Raw genomic sequence first — 25232 nt, 5'->3', positions numbered from 1 at the left:
CGCCTGCCTTCCACCCAGGGCGTGATCCTGGAGTCCCAAGAACGAGTTCCACGTCAGACTCCCTGCATGGAGCCTGCCCCTCCTTCTGCCTGTGTCTCTGCCTCTCTCTCTCTCTCTCTCTATTATGAATAAATAAAAATAAAAATCTTAAAAAAAATAAGAAAATAAAAAAATAAAAAATCCTGGGAGAAATATCAATAATTGCAATGAATGGATCTTATTTGGATCCTGATTTCTAGAAACTGTAGAAATGATTTTAAATTAATGAGGATATTTTAATATTGACTGGATATCTAATCTTATCAAAGAATCATTGTTAAACTTTTAGGCATATTAATGCCATTTTGATTTTTTTTAAAAAACCTTCATCTCTACAGAGATGCATACTGAAATATTTATAAATATTATTATTAAAATTATTTTTAAACTAATTATTAAAATTAGGTTAAAGATGTCTGGGACTTGCTTCAAATTAAGTGAGGGTGGAGAGGCTATAGACTGACCTAAAGGTAAGACTTGCTCACATTGAGTGATGGGGATATGGGGCTCATTATACCAACATCTCTACTTTTATATGTTTGAAATTCCCCATAATAATAAAAAAAATCCATTGCATTTTAAGTTCTTCACTGTGTGTAGTGATGACCAACAGCAGTCCGAACTACTTTTTTTCTTTTTAAAGATTTTATTTATTTATTTTAAAGTAAACTCTATACCCAACATGGAGCTCAAACTCATGACCCTGAGATCAGGAGTCACATGCTCTACCAACTGAGCCAGTCAGGTGCCGCTAAGTTGAACTACTTTGATGGTGAAGGGGACATCTTGAATCCCAGTGACCAGGCACAGGAATGAGGCTGTGCACTGAGTGTCTCAGGAGGAGATAAAAGATGACAGGTCCCCAGGGCACAGGGCTGGATTTATTTCAAGACCTAGTCATGGGCACAGAACCATTCAGGATAGTTGAAAACAGATTTGTTTTTTTTTTTTTAAATCATCACACAGTCTCTGTAGCTGCAGCCATAATCTACAGAATGTTCCAGCAACCTAGATTCTTCCTTTTATAAGTGCTCTGTTGGCTTAAAATTTCAGCAGCCCTAAACGTACCCCCCAAAAATACTACACTAAGCAAAGGAGGTTCTAAAAAAGAAAACCAGTTAGCAAGCCAAGCAAAAGACTGAAACACTACAAATTAGAAGTCAATTAAGGAAACACTTGGATGGAATTTTAACACACTGAGGCCAATTACAAATTTAAATGCACAGATTACAATACAAGCTTACAGATCTGATGGTGAGACATGTAATTTATTCAGGAATTCTACTTCTTCCTTTCATGGCCTCCAAGATGATGCACATTGATATTAATATTAGATGGAATAATCTTATGTAAAACTGACTCCCTCCAGGTTTCAAGTGAAGCAAAAATGGCTGAACTCCTATCAAAACATGACAGCAGCCTGTGAAACTATAGGCCTCACACCACAGGCTGTCACCAACTTCCCAGAGACTGTATTTAAAACAACTGACACCCCTCCTCGTCATGTTCACTGTTTCATTCAGTCAGTATGACAGGCCAGCCACTTGTTCAGATCAGTGAGGAAAACAGATGATGAATTGGATGAAGAAGACATAGGATGAAGGTCCAGGTTCATGGGGTGGTGGCTCTCTCGGGCCTCCACAGAATCCATCAAGAGTGTATGACTTTCTGTCTCTCCTCTATCATTTAGGCTGAACAAGAGAGGGCCTCATCAGCACAGAGCACTCTCCTATGAAAAGGTTCCTGAACTCCAGAAGGATAGACTACAGCCTGGCTATACCCAAAAGAGCCTTCAAATATGTCTTCTTCATCCTCTGGCAAATCCATCCCTGGTTTCCTTGACTGTACATGATAGACAGAAGTGTGAGCTTAAATGGTAGGTTTTCAACAGTTAAGCATTTACTACTAGCAAAATCCTTACATTCAAAACATCCCTTTTAGTGATGAAAGTGTTTACCAAGTACTTCCTCATGGTTTGTTTCAAACAGCCAAGTATGGCTGCTTATAGATGATAAAAGTGGGGGCCACAGAGATTTAGAGACTTTCCCCCACACTGGCAGGGCTAATTGTATAACCAACAGGATACTGTGGAAATGACAGAGTCAAAAAAAGTCAAAAAGATTTTAAAAAATAAAACAAAACAACAAACAAACAAGAACAACCCAACCACTGTGTTCTCTGCTTGCTCGCTCAGATCACTCTCTGGAAAAAGCCAGCTTTTTGTATGTTGTGAGGATACTCAAGCAGCCCTTTGGAGAGGTCTACAAAGAGAGGCCCCGAGAACTCCTATCAACAGCCAACAAGTGCTTTGCTAAGCACATAAGTGAGTCACCTTGAGAATGGAGCCTGTAGCCCCAGTCAAGCCTTCAAGTGAGTGCAGCCTTCATGAGATATCCCAAGCCAGAATCATCCCAACTAACCACCCACACATGAATTCTGGCCCCACAGAAACTGTGAGATAATGTTTATTATTGTTTTAAGCCACTGAATTTCAGGATGATTTGTTACAGAGCAAGAGAAAATACACAGGGATGCTAAGCCAGCCAGTGAGGATGAAGAGTATGGCTGTGTGGGACAGAGATACAACCCAGTGAAGACAGATGTTGCCTGGAAATCCATCTCAGCTCAACAGAGGAAGAAGTTTATAATAGCCAGAATTATTCAAGGAATACCAGCTTGTCTTGGGAGATACAGGTTGCTCTCTGTCACTGGAGAGATTTGCTCAGAGGCTGGTGCTAATGGGGCAAAGATGTCATAGGAAGAAGTCAACAGACAGAGAGATGGTTGGATTGGACAACTTTTAAGTTCCTTTCTACCAGAGATTTTTCTACACTATGCAACTTACCCAAGGACCTGGAAAATCTTGCTCACCAGCTTCCTAGGCTCCGATGACATGCTTGTACAGTGTATATCTGGCTAACAGTTACTGAAAACTGATTTGTTCTGGGAGGAAACAGACAACACTTGAGCTACTGGTCCCACCCTCAAAGAGCTGCACATGCCCATGAATGACATATTGTCACCAAGTACAAACCAGGGCTGACAGGAGAAAAGAGGCAGGAAGCCTGCAGCCCGAAACCATTAATGTCTAGAAGGCTGCAAAGGCAGGGCATGTTGCGAGGCACTCAGGTAAATGCAAGGGAGACAAAAGGCACTACGGGAATTTGCTTAGTGGCTAGGAATGCCCTAATCCCATCTCCAGAAGGCAATGACTCAGTAAACTGGCAGGCAAAATAAATTCAAACTTAGGAGAACTGCGGGGCTCAGAAGAAGAAAATTACTTCTGTGCCTGCAACTGGCAAAATAATTTCATTTTCTAAAAATGGAAAATTCAAGGAAGGTGTCTTTCTTGTCAGGCATGTGAGCAATGCAGCAAAAGACAGTGTTCTCCACCACCACCACCACCCCGCCCCGCCCCGAGTCTGCTTGCAAGTCTCCCAAAACTGGGAACAGGAAACACACCATTAGCCCATCTGTGGCTCAGCAAAAGCTTCACCCATTCTTTCTCTACTAGGTCAGCACCAGCTTTGCGGCTGCCTGGAGTCTGATCTCCATGCCACTAAGTCAATAGACATTTCTGTGCCAAGCCCAGCACCAGGCAGAGATCATCTTTGATATCTCATCTCTCCCCTGACTTCCTCCAATTGTTTCCTCATCAAATTCCCAGGAGGTTGGGGCTAAAAGGAACTCCACAGACCACCCAGTCTACCCCCCTTGCTTTACAGATGAAGAGTGTGATTATTGGAAGGAAGGTTAGAAGCTGGTAAAGACTGAAACATTTTTCCCAATCCCTAATGTCCTCCCTGAATTACAATTACATGTCCACACCCTTCATCATAGGACTTTGCAGGATCACCCACCATAGTAGGCAATGGGTACCCTCTCGCCCCACCAATATTGGATAAGGCCATGTGCCTTGATTCAACCAATGGAATATGGACCAGAGTGAAGGTGTGCAGGCTTGAACTGGGGTGCTTCCTTTCCTGCTCGCTCCCTGTACTTCTACCATCATAGGGAGAAGACTGATTCTGTTACTGTACTCGTTCAAGGCAGAGGAGCCTCCCAGGTGTCACTGCTGGAGGCAGAGCTGCTCTAGTCATCTGCAGACATGCAAGCAAGAATAAACCACCCTTGCTTTAAATTCTGAGTTTTTGGGGTGATTTATTTGGGGGCTGCCTTATCCAGGAGCACAAGTGAGCTGAGGGCCCAGTTCTAACTCTCATCTACCTCCTCCCCTCTTAGGATGTACACAGAGCCCATTGTCCCTGGGGTGTGACAGTAGAGGAAGAAACCAAAGATTATCCTGGAAAGGCAGAGATGAAGCTGGTCCTGAGGATAAGCAGTGGCTGTATGTGTTTGGGATGAGGGGAAGATGAAAAAGAAGTCTCTTGGGGAGCCGGGTGGCTCAGCAGTTTAGCGCCACCTTTGGCCCAGGGCCTGATCCTGGAGACCTGAGATCGAGTCCCACATCGGGCTCCCTGCATGGAGCCTGCTTCTCCCTCTGCCTGTGTCTCTGCCTCTGTCTCTCTGTCTCTTTCTGTATCTCTCATGAATAAAAAAATAAAATCTTAAAAAAGAAAAAGAAAAAGGAGTCTCTTGTGCCAAAATGTCAGCAATCTTTGTCAGCAACCTAACTGTCTGCTTTTAATTCCTACCCACCTTCTCTTAGGCTATCACAATCATTCTTTTTACACTAGTAAGTGGAGGGCTTACTAGCCAGCTGCAGAAATCTAGAGATGTGCATGGAAGTGAACTTAAGAGGTCTGTCTTCTCAGATTAACCTCCCACAGTCCCAGATGACAGAGCTGCAGGTGGACCCTGAAAATGGCATGGTGTCCTATCCAATCAGTATAGATGTTTTTCAAATCTTTCATCTCTACATATATAGTGCCAGGGTACCAAGACCACTCAGTAGGGAAAAGACAGTCTCTTCCACAAGTGGTGCTGGAAAAACTGAATGTCTACATGCAAAAGAATGAAATCGGAGCTTAACTAGCTCCAGGTTTGGGAGGGCAAAGACAAGGCAGGACAGTATGAGCATCATTAAGGGCAATACAACAGTGGGCTGAACATAGGCAAACACAGGAAACATGTTTGTGTCCATGAGATTATAGTGTTTTTGAGAAAACAAACAACATGGATTTGTCACCATTTGAAGATAAGAACCAGTTCATGATTTTGAGAGCTTGTGATTAAAGGGAAAGAATCAAGAATTTGTTCTGCCTTTCCTGTGTGAACTATACCCCTGAGTAACCAGAGTAGTAGAAGATGGGAAGTTTCTCTCTAGAGGTATTCCTACTAATAAATAAGGAAGGAGTGATAGAATTACACTCATTGAAGACTGATGATCACCAGCAGCTAACATCACAAACCAAAAAGCCACCAGACATTATGAGCTCCTGATGGAAGAACACATTACCATTTGATCAAGTTTCTAGATCCATCTGCCAAGTTGAAGAATTGCAGAAGCCAGAGGAACATGTTAACCTACACCAAGAAAAACAATCAGCAAAACCCAGACTGTGAGAAATTCTGTGGGGAGACTTTACTTGGGTCCTGATGCAAACAAATGTATCAAAAAAAATTTTAGGACATTTCAGACAATTGAAACTGTGAACACTGGATATTTGTTGATAATAAGGAATTATTAATTTTAGTATAACAATGGTATTATAGATATGTTTTTAAAAATCCTTAATCTTTAGAGCTACATACTGAAACATTTAGGGGTGAAATGTGATATTTGGGATTCACTTTGAAATAGTATTGGCAGGTGGAGGACTGAGATGAAATAAGATTGGCTGGAAAGTTAATAATTGTTGATACTGGGTAAGGGGTACACGGGGGTTACTACTATCTATTCATATTAAATACAAATGAGTACAATGAGTTCTCAATACTGTCACATCTCTTTGGCTCATGCTAAGCCTCAGAAAAGGAGCTGAAAATATGAGCATTGTGTAGTAGCTTCCATGGTCACTCTATTCTCCTGGCAAACAGTGACTCCCCCTGGGGCTACTGTAATAGTCTAAACTTAATATTGGGTCTTTATAACATATAAAAAGATTAAAATTACAAAGTGCTTTCTATAAAAAAAAAAAAGTCTTCACTGAAATTTGAGAATCTACTAAGCAGAAGTGACTGCCCAGCACCCCAGGGGACACTATGTCAAGAAGACGCAGCCTCAGGCTCTGGAGGGGAGGAGCCAGTTTTTAATCTAATGGAGGGAAATAAAACAACATCCTGCTAATAGGGGTATATGGCCAAATGACATAATACACCAAAGGACATCAGAGGAAGGATGGTTCTGCTAGCCCAGCTGACTGCAGGGGAATCCAGGCAGGTTCATCTTGAGATGACTTGGAATTAAGATTGTCAGCTAGGATGTCTATAGCAATGAAGAGGGGATCTCCTTGCTGAAAGGATGTCCAGTGCAGAGATCTGAAGGAGAGACTGAACAGCATGTTGGTTGCAGAAGGGGAATAAGGCAAGTTAGATAGAAGATGGATCAAGGCCCAGGGATCAAGGGAGAGGGAGAGAGGGAGGCACCCAACTTGGAAGGGCAGTGAGTGGTGTGCCCAGGAAAGCCACACACTGTATTTCAGGAAGAGAGTACCTACTGCAGCTTCAAAGGACAACACGTTCTGGCAGTGTCCTGTGCAAGCTCAGCAACACCATATGCCCTCTTCTTGGTTTAGGCAAATAGCCCAGCAATGCAGATCAAATGGTGTGAGTCAAGATTGTTAAATCAGCCTTCAATGCATGGAGCTGTGGCTGAGCATGTGCTGAGGTGTCAAGAGGAGTGAAGCTTAGTGATCAGAACTCCTAAAAATAGAAACAGACGCAGGAAAGAGTCCCATGTAAAAGAAAAAAATATACAGCACCCAGCATGACTCTGAAACTCACTGACAGTTTGCTTCATGTGTCTGATTATGAAAGGAGCCTCCTAAAGCCACATTTCTGTGTGGCAGCACCTGGTATGTGTGATTCACCACACATCAAAGCTGCCAATTTCAATTTGTTCAGAGTGTTTCTTACCATCTCCTACTCTCTGTATGTCAGTTTACAGTGGAGTGTATTTCTCTCTCCCAGGATAAGCAGACGTTGATCTTGGTTAAGGAACCCCACATTCTTTTCACAGACATATCTGTCTTTGCTGATATAATTTGCCAACTATATCCCAGAAGACTACAGGAGCTGCAGTCTTGAACACCCAGCTCCCAGGGAGCTCCCCCAATGCACTGTGTCTGAACCTGCTGGCCTTTTACCAAATGGCCAGGATGGGTACGGATTTCCTCCCTCCTTCTCCACACCACTGTTTTATGATGGTATGCATGTCCATCTCCCACACTGCCTTATAGATTTTTGGCCCTCAGTAAATGATACAACCAACGCTAGTATATGTTTACTGTCACAAATGTTCCAGACTGCTCATCAGGCCCCAGTCTTGAATTAATAGACCCTCCCTGAAGAAGTCACAAGGGTCAGCAGCAGCTGAAGAACTCAGACCAGACATTCTATCAGAGACACAAAAGTACTTGTAAAGGAAGGAAGAACATATGCAAAGTCAAGTCACCAAAGGGTTTCAGGAAAGGTCTAGATTATGAAAGTGTCTATGAAACTATAAAGGAACAACATGAACCACACTTCTCTTCTCAACAGAGAAGGCCGTCAAGCATACAGAGCAGCAGGCCATGTTGATGCCCTGCAAGACTGGCATGTGTCTTCTCTGATAGGTAATAAGAAGCCACTCTGCCACTCAACGCCAAATGTAAGCACTCCTCCTCCCTAAACCAAAGTGAGTGTTGGCCCTTAACCCTGCCTGACATTACTTAAGTCTGCAAGGAGGAAAGAGGTCAGAGCAATGCAGAATAGAAATGACATAGTTGGCCTAAGACCACTTATCCTTTGAAAGATTTGCCCTTGGCTGTCATCTGGGAGTCTGGATTTGGGGGGTGGGGGCCTCATTCACTAATTGCTAGAGGTGGCTCACTGTGCCTAAACTACTTGCACAAAATTATGGTCTATGCTGAATACCTGCTTTAATCCTGGCAGTCTGGACTTTGGGTATGCACCAGGCAGACAGTGAACACGTAGCCGGCCCCCATTAAAAACATGGCCACTGAGTCTCTAATGAGCTTCTCTGGCTGGCAACATTTCACATATATTGTCACAACTCATTGCTGGAGGAACTGAGCGTGTCCTGTGACTGGGAAAGGACCCTCAAAAGCTTGCACGTGGTTTTCCCAGACTTTACCCCGTACCTGTTTTCCTTTTGCTGATGGTGTTTTGCCCCTTTTCACTGTAATAAAGCACAGCTGTGAACACAAAGGGATGCCGAGTCCTAAGAGTCCTCTTGGCTCCTTAAGGAACCTGGAGGGCTAGTTTTGGAGATCCCAAAAGGACCATAGTCAGAGGTCTCCACCATATGAGGTGGGTGGAGTCCATGAGCTATCCATACTACCATCCTGAACTCCCACTTGTTCCGTATAACAGAACAACACTTCTGTCCTGTACTCCTCACTGAAAGCATGAACTGGACATTGTTCTGACACCTGCACCCAACCCCACAGATGTGAGGAGCTGTTATTCAATTGGATCTAACATTTTAGGATGAAGGCCTTGCCTCTGATCAATGGCCAGCTTCCCACAGGGTCTTACACATGGAGTGCAGACAGAGCAAACCTTCCAGTACATGTAAAACTATTTGAGGGAGCTGTAAGATTGAGAAAAGCCCTTTTAATAGCTTTACCTTTGTTCCCCATTCCTTCAACCACCTCTACACTTTACAAAGTGACAAGTCATCCTAGGTATATACAGACCACATGTATAAACACTTGCAACCCTATGGAAATACAAATGAGGACCACAGAGAGAGGCTACTATTTCACCGGAGAGCCTATTTCAACACAGTCAAATCTGTCAACATAATATATCCAGATAATCTGCATTTCATAACTGCAGCTTTTCTGCACTCCAGGCTTAAGCCACAATCTCCCACTTATCATCCCAATCTCATTCCAGCAAACAAGTTTTTGAAACTGAAAACAAATTAAGAAAAATCCAAGTTTGGCACTAACATACTTGGCTTTCTGAAATCTCATAAAATTGCAAGCAATTCTCATTCATTCACTCACTCTTCCATTCAGATTAGCCAAGCTACTGAGAACATATCAGTGGCAAAGCACCTCCTAGGCTCCGTGCAGAATACAAAGAAGCTGCCGAACTTGGCCATGGTATTCCTTTGGCACAAAGCTGCTGCAGAGATGCCCACACAGGCACCCTGTGTATATGGTTCCCAGAGAAGACATGGTCTTTGGGTCAGTCAGGGGCCACTGTGGGTATTTCAGATAGGAGAAAACCAAAGCGGATATGTATGAACATAAAGGATGGAACTGTTGAAAAAGAATCCTGGAGAAGACAAGTCAACTCTAGGGCGACTGGGTGGGGAGCTAGCACCACGGTGGGGATACGCTGTCCAGGGCACAAGTCGGAAGCTGGGACGCCAGTGAAGCAGAAGGCAGACCTGAAACCCAACGTGGCACTGGGAATGGAGAGGAGGGACTAGAGGAGAAAGACAGGCAGGGCTCGCAATTCCATCTGATGTTGGAATAGAGAAGGAGGAGGCAGCAAGCATGACTCAGAAGTTTTCAGCTATTCATAGAAAGAGAAAAGTTAGCAGGAGGAGCAGGCTCGGTGGGGAAAATTATAATTTGTGTCACCAGACTTTGCTAAGAACACTGGTGTGTACCGTGTTCCGCCAAAATATGCTGCCAGTCCATCCATGACCTGTTTGCCACACCCTTCTGCTAAATGTTAAGAAAATACACTTCAAACAAATGTGGACACGTTGTCAACCTGTGCATTCCCTTTCAGCCTTCTAATAGTCTTAAGGTATGAAACACTGAATGATATATATTTTTTAGATTTTATTCATTAATGTAACAGAGAGAGAGTGTGTGTGCACAAGCAGGGGGAGCAGCAGCAGAGGGAGAGGGAAAAGCAGGCTCCCTGCTGAGCGGAGAGCCAACTCGGGGCTCCATCCCAGGACCCTAGGATCACGACCTGAGCTGAAGGCAGACACTTAACTGACTGAGCCACCCAGGCGCCCCACAAATGATATTTTAAATTAAAGCTGAATCCAATATGATAAGGCCCATCTTCTAGGGTAAAGACCCCAGTGGCTTAACCTGCAGACATGCACTCTAACGGACACTTGGCAACTGGAGAGTTTTTCCCATCTCTGTCCCTCAAGTATTACCTAGAGTGACGTTTGAGAACACTACTATTTCCTGGCACCCAGTCTCCATGAGAGTTTGTCTTTGAGAGATGGTCGCATGGGAAGAATGAGTACAAAATCCATCCTGGAGTCTAAGATGTCTGGGTGCGCCATTTTCTCTGACCTGATCTAGCACCACCCCAAAGGGGGCCGGCTCACCAAATGTTCAGTGGTCTCCCTCAACCAGGGGACTTTCAAAATGTACTCTTGGGCAGCCCGGGTGGCTCAGTGGTTTACTGCAGCCTTCAGTCCAGGGCCTGATCCTGGAGACCCAGGATCGAGTCCTACATCAGGCTCCCTGCATGGAGCCTGCTTCTCCCTCTGCCTGTCTCTGCCTCTCTCTCTCTCTCTCTCTCTCTCTCTCTCTCTCTCTCTCTCTCTGTGTGTGTGTGTGTGTGTGTGGCTCATGAATAAATAAATAAGATCTTTAAAAAAAAATGTACTCTTACTTGACCGAAGCCTTCTTTCTTACAGACCCAGGCTAATTTCTTTGGGGCCTTCCTTGCTAACTGGTTTAGCCATGCCTCCCCATGCAGATCAGTCTGAACAACAAATAAATGAAAACAAATGCTTCTGTTTGAACTCCCTTCCTGGGAAACAAACGTCATTTATAGTGTCACCAAATAGGCAACTGGTATAAACAAAACAGAATTTTACTTAACCAAATCAATTTTGTCATCAATGCTGAGAAAGCTCACGCATGAGACACTCTTGCCTTAAGGACTTGCTAAAGCGATGTCTTTGAAAATTTCACATCATTTAGGAATTTTTCCTTAATTTCACGTCATGACATGTTCTCTATGAGATGAGAACTGGGGATAAGATTTTTAAAATGGGAACTAACAACCAAAAGAAAAAAAAAGCAGGCACAAACTATATTCTCTTTGTCTTCAAACAGACATGTGATGAAGCATGTCAGCAATGGAATAAGAACCTCACCTCCTGTATTTATTTAGATTCCTTGCACCTTGTTGGAAAGAAGTAAAAAAAGAGGCACCTGGGTGGCTCAGTCAGTTAAGCATCTGCCTTTGGTGCAGGTCATGATCCCGGGGTACGTGGGATTGAGTCCTTCAGTCCAGCTCCCTGCTGTGCTGGCAGTCTGTCTGCCAGTCCCCCCACTTGTGCTCTCTCTCGCTGTCAAATAAATATTATAAAATCTTAAAAAAAAAAAAAAAGAAAAGAAAAAAAACTTCCTGGAAATTGTTTCTATATGTGAATATTTACAAAGGCCATTTTTTAATCCTGACAATAGGACTGTTACCAAGCCCAGCTATTGACACTAGGTACTTTCTCTTTTAGAATAAGCTTCAGTGATCAAATGAGCTCCTGAAGCAAAATCCAGGGCAGAAGTACCTGAGAAAGCCATAGTTAACAGAGAAATTCTAATCCAAACCTCCACTGATTTTATATTAAGATAAAAATAATGGGGATAGAAATTCAGGTCTATACTATGAGATGCCATAGTATACCCATTCGATTGGTAAAATCAATGCTGATCATACCAAGTGTTGCAAAGGATGCAGATTCGCAAAATCTATTAGCTGTCGGTGGGAGTATAAACTGGTACAACCCTTTGGAAAATAGTTTGGCATTATGTAAGGTGAACAGTCACATGCCTAGAGCCCAGCAATTTCACCCAAGAGAAGCTCCTGCATGTGTACAAGAACTGTCATGGTCACTCATCAAGAGGAGAATGCAAAAATAAAAAGAGGTACACTCACATTCCAGACTGCTATAAAGCAATCAGAATCAGTCCCCCCAAATCATATATTGTACAATACTCTTTTCTATAAAGTTAAAAATGGTTGAAATGAAAAATATGGGGCTTTTTAAGCTGCATATAGATGAGATAAAACTGAATAAAAAGGAAAGAAAGAGGATAGTAACCCAAATTTGGGATGGTGGTTACCCTTGAGCAGGGCAGGATGAGCTAGGAGAGGGAGCACAAAAAATATGTGCCCACATTTTCTCTGATGATATTGCTCTGAACACCAGGCCTCACTTAGTTTTAAAATAATAATAAAAAGAGATACCTGGGTGGCTCAGTGGTTGAGTGTCTGCCTTTGACTCAGGAAGTGATCCCGGGGTCTGGGATGGAGTCCCACATCAGGCTCCTCGCAGGGAACCTGCTTCTCCCTTTCCCATGTCTCTGCCTCTCTCTGTGAGTCTCTCATGAATAAATAAATAGTATCTTTAAATCATAATAAAATTAGAGTGGTCTTTCCAAAAGGGAAGCTTGCAAGAGAAACAGCTCTGATTCTTTCTCCACCAGGCGCATCACCCCAATAGGTTAAATCTGGCTCTACATGGCCCCTAAGGGAGAAAGATCATGAATAAAAATTCTCTCACTCTGTCTTTAGCTCACAAGCACTTGAGTCATGCCTCTCTTCTAGCCACACACACTTGGAGAATCAGTGGGAGCTGGGTTCCAAGGAGGGTATATATGTACAGCACTGGGCACAGACAGAGCCTGGATAACCCACCCTGCTGCTGTCAGAACTATGAGCGACAGGCCTGGAGGGTGCTCTGTCCTTGACCCCAGTAGGCAGGATGACCATTCAGATCAGAGGCAGGGACAGGAGAGCTGTGTCAAACATCTGAAGTGCTGAGAAGCACAAGGAGGGGCAGACCAAAGGCTTTTCCAGGAGGCAGAACAGGAGTGCAAGGAAGAAGTGGCCATTTGGGCTCTACGTCAGAAGGGCCTTTTCTGCACTTGGAGACTTACCTACCTCCACTGGCATTTGGGTGCCACCCACAAGTGAGGCACCTCTGGGTGAGCCACTGAAGTTTGTTCGTTTGGTCTCAGTTTCCTTTCCTCTAAAACGGGAATGAGGCCGTATTCATGGAAAGACTCACATGGGACTAAATGACAGCACAGGGCTGTACTAATGTCAGGAATCATTCATTCCACCCAGACAAGTCAAGCAACAAATTTTGTCCACTTTGGATTCTAGAAATGACCAAAAACAAAACTACAGAGATGAACTGTGCAAGCATACCCACATGAAACTTGTTCCCACTTCGTCCTTCCCATAAATTAGTATCTGTCCCTACAACCTTTATCAGCAAGCAGTAAGAATTTTTTTGGTTGGCCAGAGGCTCTGCACATTTAAGACAACCTAGAAATGCCAACTGTCTACACCCAGTTATTTTAAAGAAAAGAAAATAGGGCATCTTTGATCTTTTGAGTAGAATAAAACAAAACTGCATGAGATCAGGTTTTATTTCTACTAGAACTGTGGGACCCTATACTCATAAACATTACCTTGGCCTCTCCAGGTTAGTAGTAAATACCTGGTAAATACGGATAACCCAACAACACTAACTCAGGCATTAGGACACACATCTGGGACAGGCACAGACCATGGAGTACAACAGGCCCAGGTCAGAATCTCTCTCTGTGGTCTATGGGGCCAGTGACTTCTGACAAACTACATCCTCCCGTCAAACCTCAGAACACCTCATTGGTCCAAGAGGACAATCCTGGAACTCATGTCACAGTGTGGCTGTGAGGATGAAATGAATGTAACATAAAACAGAGTGTGTGGTTCATAGCCAACAGTGACATATTTCATAGCAAATCACCGATGACCCCTATCACTGCATGTCTTGGTGAAATGTTTACACACCTGACAGAGAAGGATAAGCGGAATAAAAACACTGTTTGGAAAAGAATCATTTCTTGTTTGGTCGCCTGACTCTTAAGAATGCCTTGTTCTGTGGGATCTGGAGGGCGCAGCTGAGTGGGGTGAGGGGCACCAGGATATCACCTGAGAAAGGCACTTGAGAAATACTTGTCAATTTTCTTCCCTGCCAGGAATTGACAGTGATCCCCATTTTGTAGTGGAAACCATCATTTGAATTCAGCGGAGCTGCCAAATTCTCAGGGGCATCATAGACTCGACCATTCTCCAGATGCTGTGTTCCAAAAACGCTAGGAAGGATCATATAAACTATACAGTGAGTGACCTGAAGGGATACTGCCTGGCTGAGTGAAGTGACCAAGGAGACCTGAGTTTTACCAAACATCAAGGCAGGGCCCTCCTGTTTACCATGACAATGGAGCACTCCTTCTCAGACCGTGGTGTGGAGCAGCAGCATCTGGGAACTGGGAGAAATGCCAAAGCTCAGGTCCTCCTAGACCCTCTGCGTCAGAAACTCAGTAGAGAGGCAAGTATTTTGTGTTTCAACAAGCCCATCAGGGAATTCTAATACCAGCTCAGGTATGAGAACCAATGGCATAGAGTGACCAGAGATCTCAAAGTTGAAACCAACCATCCCCAGGAAACATACCAAGGCAACAGTCAGTAAGAAAGGAAAGAAGTCTGGGGTGCCTGGGTGGCTTGGTCAGTTAAACGTTTTGCCTTTGGCTCAGGTTATGATCCTGGGGTCCTGGGATCGAGCTCCACATTGAACCGCACATGGAGCTCCCTACTCAGTGGGGAGTCTGCTTCTCCCTCTCCCTTTCTCTCCCTCTGTGCTCTCCCTCTCAAATAAATAAATCTTTTTTTAAAAAACAAAGAGGGGGAGAGAAGACTTCAGTACCTTTCTCCCTTTCATGGGGCAGTGTTAGCTATCTTACCACTGGACTTCAATTTTGAATCTGCTGCTTCTGCAATAAAGTGACAGCAGGAAGATTCTGGTTCGCCACACAATGCTAAGATGGGCCCTTAAAAAACAGGCTGTATCTGATACATCTGTAAGTCTGCTGTGCCCATCCCAAGGCCTGGCAACCAGGGGTGTAAGGAAAAGTGGGAAATAAACTAAGTGACCAACTTGGGGGAGAGGAAAACAAGCACTCCTTCCCAGAGTGGGTCCCAAAGACTGGACAAGGTGATTGTCCCCCTAAATCCCTAACACAATGATCTTAGCTCCTGAACCAGAATCAAAGACTTAGGGGAACTGACACTGGTTGGCTGCCCAAGACTCCAGCGCTATGAAGAGCAGAGCGGCCCTGAGGCCCCAGGTCACGCTCTCACTCCACCTCCCAACTCACTCCTTTAGCCCAAGCTTGTCAGAGGTCCTGTCCACAGGGGGTTCCCCTGTCCCAGTTCAAGGCCCCCAACCCTGGGAGGCTGGTCAGAGATATTACTTCTCCTGCTGGTCCATGTCCCAAACACCCGTAGGCTAGTGGCAGTGTCCTCCAGCCGCAGACACGCCGTCACCATCACTGCAGCATCACCAGCCTCCCAACCTCAGATGCCCCGGTTTGGCTTGTCCGTACCTGTAGTAAGACAGCAGGCCATTGCTGAGCACAAACCAACGGCGCTGGTAGCCTTTCAGGTAGTTGGTCCATTTGAGCAGCCAGCCCTTGAAGCTGTCCAGAGGCAGTAAGACCTTAGGCGCAGTGGCGGTGGTGCCAGTCCCTGACATCGGAACCCCAAGGGACGCCTTCACCTGACTGGGTCGCAGAAGGGGCAGGGGCTTAGACGCTGGCAGCGCCCCCGGCTCGGGTCTGGCCCAGGGCGCGCTGCCCACCCCTGGCCCCGGCGCCGGCAGCTGCTCCGACGAGGCCTCGGAGTAGGGCCCAGCCCCTGCCCTGGAGCCCAACTCTTGCCGGCCCCCTGACCCCCGCCCCAATCCCAGCAGCAGTTCGGCTCCCTGTCTGAACTCCGGCCTTGGCTCAGACGTCTTCTCGGACACAGGCTCCGACCTTGGCACCGGCTCGGGAACCGGCTCCGACACCTGTTCTGACACCGGCTGCCGCTCGGGCTTCGGCAGCGGCGGGGGCTGGGGCTTGGGCTCCGGCCCCGGGCCGGCCGTGGAAGCGCTCATGCTCGGCGCCGCCGTGTGGCAGGACAGGCAGGGGACAACCGTGAACAGCGACGAGAGTCCGCGGGAGCGGCCGCCACAGCCGCCGCCTCGGCACAGAGCGGCCGCTTTCCCCATAGAGCCCGCCGCCCGGAGCGCGGCCGAGTCGCGGGGCGGGGGCGGGGGCGGGGGCGGGGGCGGCGGCGGCGGCGGCGGCGGGGGGCGGCGGCCGGGGGCGGGGCCGGGGGCGCCGTCACGGGCGCGCGCAGCTCCCCTGGCGCGCAGCTCCCCTCGCGGCCCCGGGCGCCCCGAGCCGCCAGCGCCCGCCGGCTGCTGTCCTCCCCGCTTGGGGCCGCGTCCCCCCGCTCGCGTCGCCAGCGCCCGGCTCAGGGCTGGCCCTTGGAAGCGCCCTGGAAACACCTGTGGCGCCGGCGCCTCGCGGGCGGGCGACGCGGAGGGGACGCCGAGCTTCAGGCCACCCTCGCTGCCTGCGCCCCAACCCGTGCCAGGCGCCGGGGGAACAATGATGAATGCGGAGCCCGCCGCCTCCCGGCGCAGCTCTGCCTGCCGAGCCCCGCGCTGCGCCCCCCCGGCCCCCGCCCCCCGCCGGCCCGGGTAGGCTCGCTCCCCCGAAACCCAGGAGAGTGGGGTGTGGGGGAGCCCTCAGCCGCGCTCAGAGACCACGAGACGCGCCCGAAGCACCGGGGCCCAACCGGATGACGCTGAGCTGAGGAGGACGCCCCCTGCCCCCCTGGGACTCATTACCTGTCTATGGGTCCTTACCCCGCCTAGGTCCTTACCCTGCGCTGGGACCCAGGCCGCCTCCTGAGCTGCTGGCCTCTATCTAGTTCATGCGCCGGCACATTTTGCTGCAAGTGGCGACATAGTTTAGGCTCTAAATGAATATAGAAAGAGTTTTTGTAAACTGAGCGTTTTAAATATAACAAGGAACATCTAAAAGCAGACTTCCTGGACCTCCTGGATATACCTGGGGGATCCTGGCTGGCAGTCCATGAAGCTTCTGCATCTGCAGAATTTTATGTCTCTGCGTTTTTCTAGGGAGGAGGTCCCTGGTTTTCATGAGATTCCCGAAGGAGTCTGTTATCCCAAAAAGGTTAGATATTTTAAAGACTCTCCTAAAGGGAAAAGTCGATGGTTACCACAAATAATGGGAAATACAAGTGGAAATGTTGGCTTTGGGCCTCCCACCCAGACCCTTCCATCTCTAGACCTCTGCCCAGGCTCCTCTCTGTTCATCCTAACCTGTCTTATCCTCGCTTTGCCCACTGTTCTTTCCTGATCTTTGCTTGTGACAAGACTGCCTGTGCAGGGACCAGCCTCCTACAGTGATAGCTGAGCCGAGCAGACTGGAAAGTCCTAGAAACAAGTAATGCAGGCGCTTCCCAAACAGAACTTCCTTGCCATCTTTGCTGGTGACTGGGATCCCTTCCTGGGGCACCTGCCGGTGAATGGTGGTCTTACCTGCAGTTTTGTGTGAGCTCAGGAGTGCAGAGACCTCCCTATCTTGGTATATCACGTAAAAACAAAGATGGTCCTCAAACTTCAGTTTGAGTCAAGAAAGAGTGATTACCTCTGTGAACTGGGCAACAGTGGGATGGAGTTGGGGTGTTTGCCTTTCACTTATACCCTTTGAACCTTTTGAATGTTTTCACTGTGTGTTTCACCTATTGAGAAAATAATAATTTTTTCAGCTCATCCCAAGGAAGCTTACTGGAAATTCAGTTTTTTCATCCCCATCTTCCTGGAATTCTGAGTCAGTAGGTCTGGGGTGGAATCCAGGAGCATGCATTTTAATGAGCTCCCCAGGGGCTTCTGATGTGGATGGATCATTGACCACACTTTGATGGACAATGATGTGAAGGGAAAATCTTAGGTTTTGGGCATCCAATCCACTATGGAAATCCCAGCCCAGCCACTCCCTAGCTATGGGACCTTCAGCCACCTCACCGAGCTTCCTCTTGCTCCTCTGTAAAAGGAGAATAATCCCTACCTCACTGGTTGAGAGTAATAAAATCAAGTATATAAAGCACATTTGGCATAGTAGGTGCTCAGTAAGTATTCTCTAGTTATTTAGCTCTGTGAAATGTCTGGTGAAATGAATTAACCAGAGGCCAGAGCAGAAACAGATGAGACCAAGGTTAGTAGGCTTGGAACACAGCCACAACAATGGGAAAAGCTCAGTGCCTGCTATGTATGTGCCAGATGTGTTTGCAGCCCCAAGGAAGGAAGCCAACTATTAAAAGTTTAATGATATGTTTTGACTGCTGCAATAAATGGATGATAGGATCTAAGTCAGCTGCCAGACTGAGTGAAGAAGGTATCACAGAAAGCACAAGGTTTGCACTGAGTCAGAAGGGCCGGCAGTGGAGGGCCATTCAGGGCAAAGGAATCAGCATTCATAAAGCCCCAGATCAGAAGAAAACATTTTGTATGAGAAATAACAAAGAGTTCAGCATATTTGAAAGAGCAGGGCAGGAGATGAGACAGGGAGCTAGGTGGATACCACACAATCAGGAATACCCTGTATCCTACAGAAAGTGGGCCTCCTGGACACTGGGATCTCCTGGGAAGTTTTTTAAATTTAAAAATGCCAGATTCCGGGATCCCTGGGTGGCGCAGTGGGGGATCCCTGGGTGGCGCAGTGGTTTAGTGCCTGCCTTTGGCCCAGGGCGCGATCCTAGAGACCCAGGATCAAATCCCACGTCAGGCTCCCGGTGCATGGAGCCTGCTTCTCCCTCTACCTGTGTCTCTGCCTCTCTCTCTCTCTCACTGTGTGCCTATCATAAATAAATAAAAATTAAAAAAAAAATTAAAAAAAAAATAAAAATGCCAGATTCCACCTGCTGGAGAAATGGCTGTCTGCAAGTCTGGAGCAGAAAATATGCAAGATGAGCCTGCCTGAGACATCTTGTCACACCAGAAAGTAAAGAGGCTATTAAGGACTCTGAAGCCAACTATAAAGGGGCTCCCACAGGCCAAAGACAGGCCAGAGCATCCAAAAGAATAATGATTAGGGCACCTGGGTGGCTCAGTGGTTGAACACCTGCCTTCAGCTCAGGTCGTTATCTCAGGGATCAAGTCCCCCATCAGGCTCCCCATGGGGAGCCTGCTTCTCCTCTGTCTATGTCTCTGCCTCTCTGTGTGTCTCTCATGAATAAAATAAAATCTTAAAAAAATAATAATGATTACAATGGGTCAAAACATCAACTATGTGAAGATCCGTAGGTTGGGCCCACAAATACCTAAAGTTACATAAAGAAAAAAAAAACTTCATAAGTTACCTTCATTAGTTTACCAGCACCAATTCATTATTCTGAAAACTGATAATAAAGGGAGAGAATTAAGTTTGTATCCTTCCTGTCTTATACAAACTCTATATAGTAACCTAAGAGTTTATGAAGGAAACATCTTTATAGACAAATTACCTAATGAATGCAGAAGGAACAATAAGATTAAAAGATGTCATCTTTTGGCAACCCCAAATGAAATAATGGATCCAGTCCTTAATAGATGGGGAACTTCATAAAGGATGAATCAGAGTGATGTCAGTTGAATCTACAGATCGATCTTGCATCACCAGAAGTGCAATGACAGGATATTATGTGCCTCTGGATGACCTAGTAGGAAACACATAGCACCACCTATGAAGTATTTTTACTTATCCCCTCCTCTCACCTCCAAAAAACCCCTTAGCTTGAATCTAAGCTAGCTTCTAGCCTTATCAGTATAAAAGAAATGCAAGGGACAGAGAAACATGCTGAATGACTCAAGGAGTCAATCAGTCAAATTAATAAAATAGGAAAATCGAGGGATCCCTGGGTGGCGCAGCGGTTTGGCGCCTGCCTTTGGCCCAGGGCGCGATCCTGGAGACCCCGGATCGAATCCCATGTCAGGCTCCCGGTGCATGGAGCCTGCTTCTCTCTCTGCCTGTGTCTCTGCCTCTCTCTCTCTCTCTCTCTCTCTCTCTCTCTCTGTGACTATCATAAATAAATAAAAAATTTAAAAAAAAAAATAAAATAAAATAGGAAAATCGATATTCAAGTAATCTATCATATTAAATAAATACATGGCCTAGGGGAAAATGGGAAAAGGCAAATGTTATCAACTTTAAAAAGACATATCAACCAGATGCAGTATGTGAACCTTGTTTCGATCCTGATTCAAACCAACTGCAAGCAATCCCTATCAAAATACCATGGACTTTCTTCAGAGAGTTAGAACAAATTATTTTAAGATTTGTGTGGAATCAGAAAAGACCCCGAATAGCCAGGGGAATTTTAAAAAAGAAAACCATATCTGGGGGCATCACAATGCCAGATTTCAGGTTGTACTACAAAGCTGTGGTCATCAAGACAGTGTGGTACTGGCACAAAAACAGACACATAGATCAGTGGAACAGAATAGAGAATCCAGAAGTGGACCCTGAACTTTATGGGCAACTAATATTCGATAAAGGAGGAAAGACTATCCATTGGAAGAAAGACAGTCTCTTCAATAAATGGTGCTGGGAAAATTGGACATCCACATGCAGAAGAATGAAACTAGACCACTCTCTTTCACCATACTCAAAGATAAACTCAAAATGGATGAAAGATCTAAATGTGAGACAAGATTCCATCAAAATCCTAGAGAAGAACACAGGCAACACCCTTTTTGAACTCGGCCATAGTAACTTCTTGCAAGATACATCCACGAAGACAAAAGAAACAAAAGCAAAAATGAACTATTGGGACTTCATCAAGATAAGAAGCTTTTGCACAGCAAAGGATACAGTCAACAAAACTCAAAGACAACCTACAGAATGGGAGAAGATATTTGCAAATGACATATCAGATAAAGGGCTAGTTTCCAAGATCTATAAAGAACTTATTAAACTCAACACCAAAGAAACAAACAATCCAATCATGAAATGGGCAAAAGACATGAACAGAAATCTCACAGAGGAAGACATAGACATGGCCAACATGCATATGAGAAAATGTTCTGCATCACTTGCCATCAGGGAAATACAAATCAAAACTACAATGAGATACCACCTCACACCAGTGAGAATGGGGAAAATTAACAAGGCAGGAAACAACAAATGATGGAGAGGATGCGGAGAAAAGGGAACCCTCTTACACTGTTGGTGGGAATGTGAACTGGTGCAGCCACTCTGGAAAACTGTGTGGAGGTTCCTCAAAGAGTTAAAAATAGACCTGCCCTACGACCCAGCAATTGCACTGTTGGGGATTTACCCCAAAGATACAAATGCAATGAAACGCCGGGACACCTGCACCCCGATGTTTATAGCAGCAATGGCCACGATAGCCAAACTGTGGAAGGAGCCTCGGTGTCCAACGAAAGATGAATGGATAAAGAAGATGTGGTTTATGTATACAATGGAATATTACTCAGCTATTAGAAATGACAAATACCCACCATTTGCTTCAACGTGGATGGAACTGGAGGGTATTATGCTGAGTGAAGTAAGTCAGTCGGAGAAGGACAAACATTATATGTTCTCATTCATTTGGGGAATATAAATAATAGTGAAAGGGAATATAAGGGAAGGGAGAAGAAATGTGTGGGAAATATCAGAAAGGGAGACAGAACGTAAAGACTGCTAACTCTGGGAAACGAACTAGGGGTAGTAGAAGGGGAGGAGGGCGGGGGGTGGGAGTGAATGGGTGACGGGCACTGGGTGTTATTCTGTATGTTAGTAAATTGAACACCAATTAAAAAAAAAAAAAGAAGAAAAAAAAAACATAAAAAAAAAAAAAACAAACCAACTGCAAAACATATATTTCAGGGACAATTGAGTAATATTGAACAAAGAGTGGGTTTTAAGGAATATTAAGAAACTGTTAATTTTGTTATATGTGTTATAATGGTATTGTAATATTTTTTGGTACTGTAGTTTTTAGAGGATTTATCCCTAGAGATATATTCTGATGTACTTCCAGGTGAAATTATATGATATTTGGATTTACTTTCAAATAATACAGCTTTTTATAAAACGAGGTGGGTGGGGAGCAGATGAAAAACAAATGGCAGGCAGCCCAGGTGGCTTAGTGGTTTAGCGTCGCCTTTGGCCCAGGGCATGATCCTGGAGACCCGGAATCAAGTCCCACATCGGGCTTCCTGCATGGAGCCTGCTTCTCCCTCTGCCTGTGTCTCTGCCTCTCTCTCTCTATGTCTCTCATGAATAAACAAATAAAATCTTTAAAAAATAAAAACAAATTGCCAGGGGTTGACAGTGTTGAAGCCAGGTGATAGGTATACATGAATACATTATATTGTTTTCTCAGCTGTCATGTAAATTTGAAAATTACCACGAAACACCTTTGTTCTACAAATGTTGGGCCTTTTACAAACCTCACCTCCTACCTTTCCAAAGACCCCATAAGTTCCCCCATGTTTACATAAGAGGAAATTGAGGTTCATGGGGCTAAAGGTCTGCCTGGAGTCACACTATGGTTAAATGGGGAGCCAAGATTCGAACAGAAGGTTATTGGGCATCTGGATAGCTCAGTGGTTGGGCGCCTGCCTTTGGGTCAGGTCCTGATCTGGGGGTCCAGGAATGAGTCCCACATCAGGCTCCCCATAGGGAGCTTGCTTCTCCCTCGGCCTATGTCTCTGCCTCTGTGTGTCTCTCATGAATAAATAAATAAATCTTCAACAACAACAACAACAACAAAACAAAAGGTTCTCTAGCCCCAAAGCCAGTCCACCTGTGTCATAAGAGAATAGACACCAGACACCAGCCCCCAGAGACCTGCCTTCCACCCCCAAAAGAAGTCTTGCCAGGTTGCCCCTGCAGACCTTAGGAACAGGAAAAGCTAAAGAGTGACAACCAGTGATGGCCCTTGTGGGTGGGAAGACCAGGATAGCCGATCCAGCCTCATGCCACAGAACTGGTCACAGCCATCACTTCTACTTGAGGTCAGCCCAAGGTCACAATGCTAAGTGGATAACAACCCAAGCCTTTCAGGGCACTTAGCTGGCTCAGTTAGTAGAGCGTGCAGCTCTTAATCTCAGGATTGTGAGTTCAAGCCAGCCCCAGGTTGGGTATAGAGCCTATTTTTAAAAAAATAAATAACCAAACCAAAACAAACCCAGGCCTTTCACTTCCCATTGGTCTTTATTCAAAATCCAGATTCTCTTCTAAGCTTGTGGGCACAGATTGAAATGTTGATAGTAGTTTGTGTCTCATTGTACCCAGGAAAGGATTTGTATGAGCTAAGAGCACAAGTTAGGAAGGAAGGTCTCTGTTAGAATTCCAGATTGAGGGCCTTCTGGCTGAATGCCCATTAGTGAATACCTTGTAAAATGAGTTGGTATAGGTTTCTTCTATTACACAATTAGGCCTGGTTTACCTCTGGTTGTTTTGCTAAATCAGAATACCTGGCTAGAAGCCCTGCATGGGTAGTCAGGAGGCCTCTATTCTGTGGTACCAACATCCACACTGCAAGCTCTAGCTGACCTGAGATATTGAGTTCAATTTCTTTAGGGAAAAGCCATCCTGTTTTCTGCCTGGGAGAACTGTTACTGGCGCTTTGGAAACTTGAGTGTAAAGAGGGGTGGGACAGTGGATTGGAGCAGTTATCCACCACCCTAAATCCCCCTCTGAGTCAGGTTGTGTGTGAGATTATTATATACTAAGTAGATACAAAAGAATATCAATACAAGTGACACCCAGGAGCTTACTAACTAGCTTAAGAAATAAAATACCCTATTTTTGTTCCCCTTCCTTCTTCCTTCTTCCATAGCCTGTTGACTTTGAGCTCAAAGCTTCCCTGGGTTCTTTCAAGCTAGCTGACTCCCATTTCCTCTTTAGTTGGCTGCTGGCTGCCACTTCCACCTGTGTGGAAGCACTCTCATCTTCTTCCATGTTTTTTTTTTTTTTTTTTTTTTTTTTTTTTTATGATAGTCATCACAGAGAGAGAGAGAGAGAGGCATAGACACAGGCAGAGGGAGAAGCAGGCTCCATGCAGGGAGCCCGATGTGGGATTCGATCCCGGGTCTCCAGGATCGCACCCTGGGCCAAAGGCAGGCGCCAAACCGCTGCGCCACCCAGGGATCCCCTTCTTCCATGTTCTAAACACTTGTTGAAATCTCATTCATCAGTGATCCATCTTTCTTTAAAACTGAAACAACCTCCAGTATGGCTTTCCCAAGCCCCCGTGACTGTTTTCTCTTTCTCCCACAAAATTTGTCACTTTCTAAATGATTTATTTGGTTTATTTCTGTCTCCTCTTAATAGGATGTAAGCTCCAGGATGTCAGGAATTTTTGTCAGGTTTATTTCACTGCTCTACCATCAGGGTCTAGAAGACTTGGCACATAATATGAATTCAAGGAATATTTGTTGGATAAGATTTTCTTTCTAGTTCTCTTCGCTGTTGAGTGTTTAGTACTTTTTTAATTTTCTATAACTTCTTTTTCAGTGGATGAGAGGCCAACATGGGTGCTAGTTGAACATCCTGAACTAGAAGTCTGAGAGTCAGTGGTTCTTAATGTGTGTGGGAGGGGATTGTGGACCCCTGTAAGATGATGATGGAACCTACAGAATATACAAGTCAGCATTTACATCTAAAATTTTACATACAATTTGTGAAGACCATGAACTTCATCTTAAGGACCTGTGATCTTAGAACATTTCTGGAGAGATATATAGAAACTTGGTGGTCTCAGAGAGGAGCAAGAGGGGAGTGCCTGTATTATTATATACACTGTACATCTCACTTTTGTATAAAGTACAAGTTTAGGGGCCCCTGGGTGGCTCAGTGGAGAGGAGGGGGAGCTATATTCCTCGCAAGATAAACAGCGGATCAAAGGTTCCACGTAGAAAACCAAGAGGCCTCTTTGGAGAAGAGAGAGAATTCATGAGGTTTGGCACATGGGAAGAAGTACAGGAAATAAGTTTGGAATGCTGGGTTCTATGGGATCAGGTGCTCCCGGTCCTCTAATTTGCCTTTTGAACAAAGCTAAGAAACCATTTTTCCCTGTGACCATTTCATTCTGTAGAGCCCCAGGTACTCAGCCCCATAGAACTACCAGAGGAAGGCTTGGTTGGGGCCCCCATGACTGACTGCTGCTCCATGGCCAGGTTGGTTCCCAGCAGGCACTCACTGATTTACAGGGGGCCCAGGGCCCTAATG

General features: G+C 45.5%; 1 protein-coding gene across 4 annotated transcripts in view; it reads right to left on the bottom strand.

Moving 5' to 3' along the window:
* OSBP2 (oxysterol binding protein 2) overlaps positions 1–25232 on the bottom strand; it is a 196067-nt gene that overhangs the window by 160431 nt on the left and 10404 nt on the right. Inside the window, exons 1-2 of one of the 4 annotated variants that reach the window (XM_049102070.1) lie at positions 16870–16945; positions 15543–15719 (exon numbers count right to left, since the gene is read on the bottom strand). The exons of 1 other annotated variant lie outside the window; for it this stretch is intronic. In XM_049102070.1, coding sequence (XP_048958027.1) covers positions 15543–15691 — 149 coding nt within the window. In that variant the 5' untranslated portion in view covers positions 15692–15719; positions 16870–16945. Of the gene's footprint in view, positions 1–15542; positions 16225–16869; positions 16946–25232 lie in introns of those variants that run through there. 2 more of the 4 variants (XM_025474558.3, XM_025474557.3) reach the window with 2 other exon arrangements.

This window comes from Canis lupus, chromosome 26 (assembly GCF_003254725.2).
Source record: "Canis lupus dingo isolate Sandy chromosome 26, ASM325472v2, whole genome shotgun sequence".
Taxonomy (NCBI): domain Eukaryota; kingdom Metazoa; phylum Chordata; class Mammalia; order Carnivora; family Canidae; genus Canis; species Canis lupus.
Note: the sequence above shows the minus strand (reverse complement) of the source record. Positions and strands in the feature narration are given on the sequence as shown.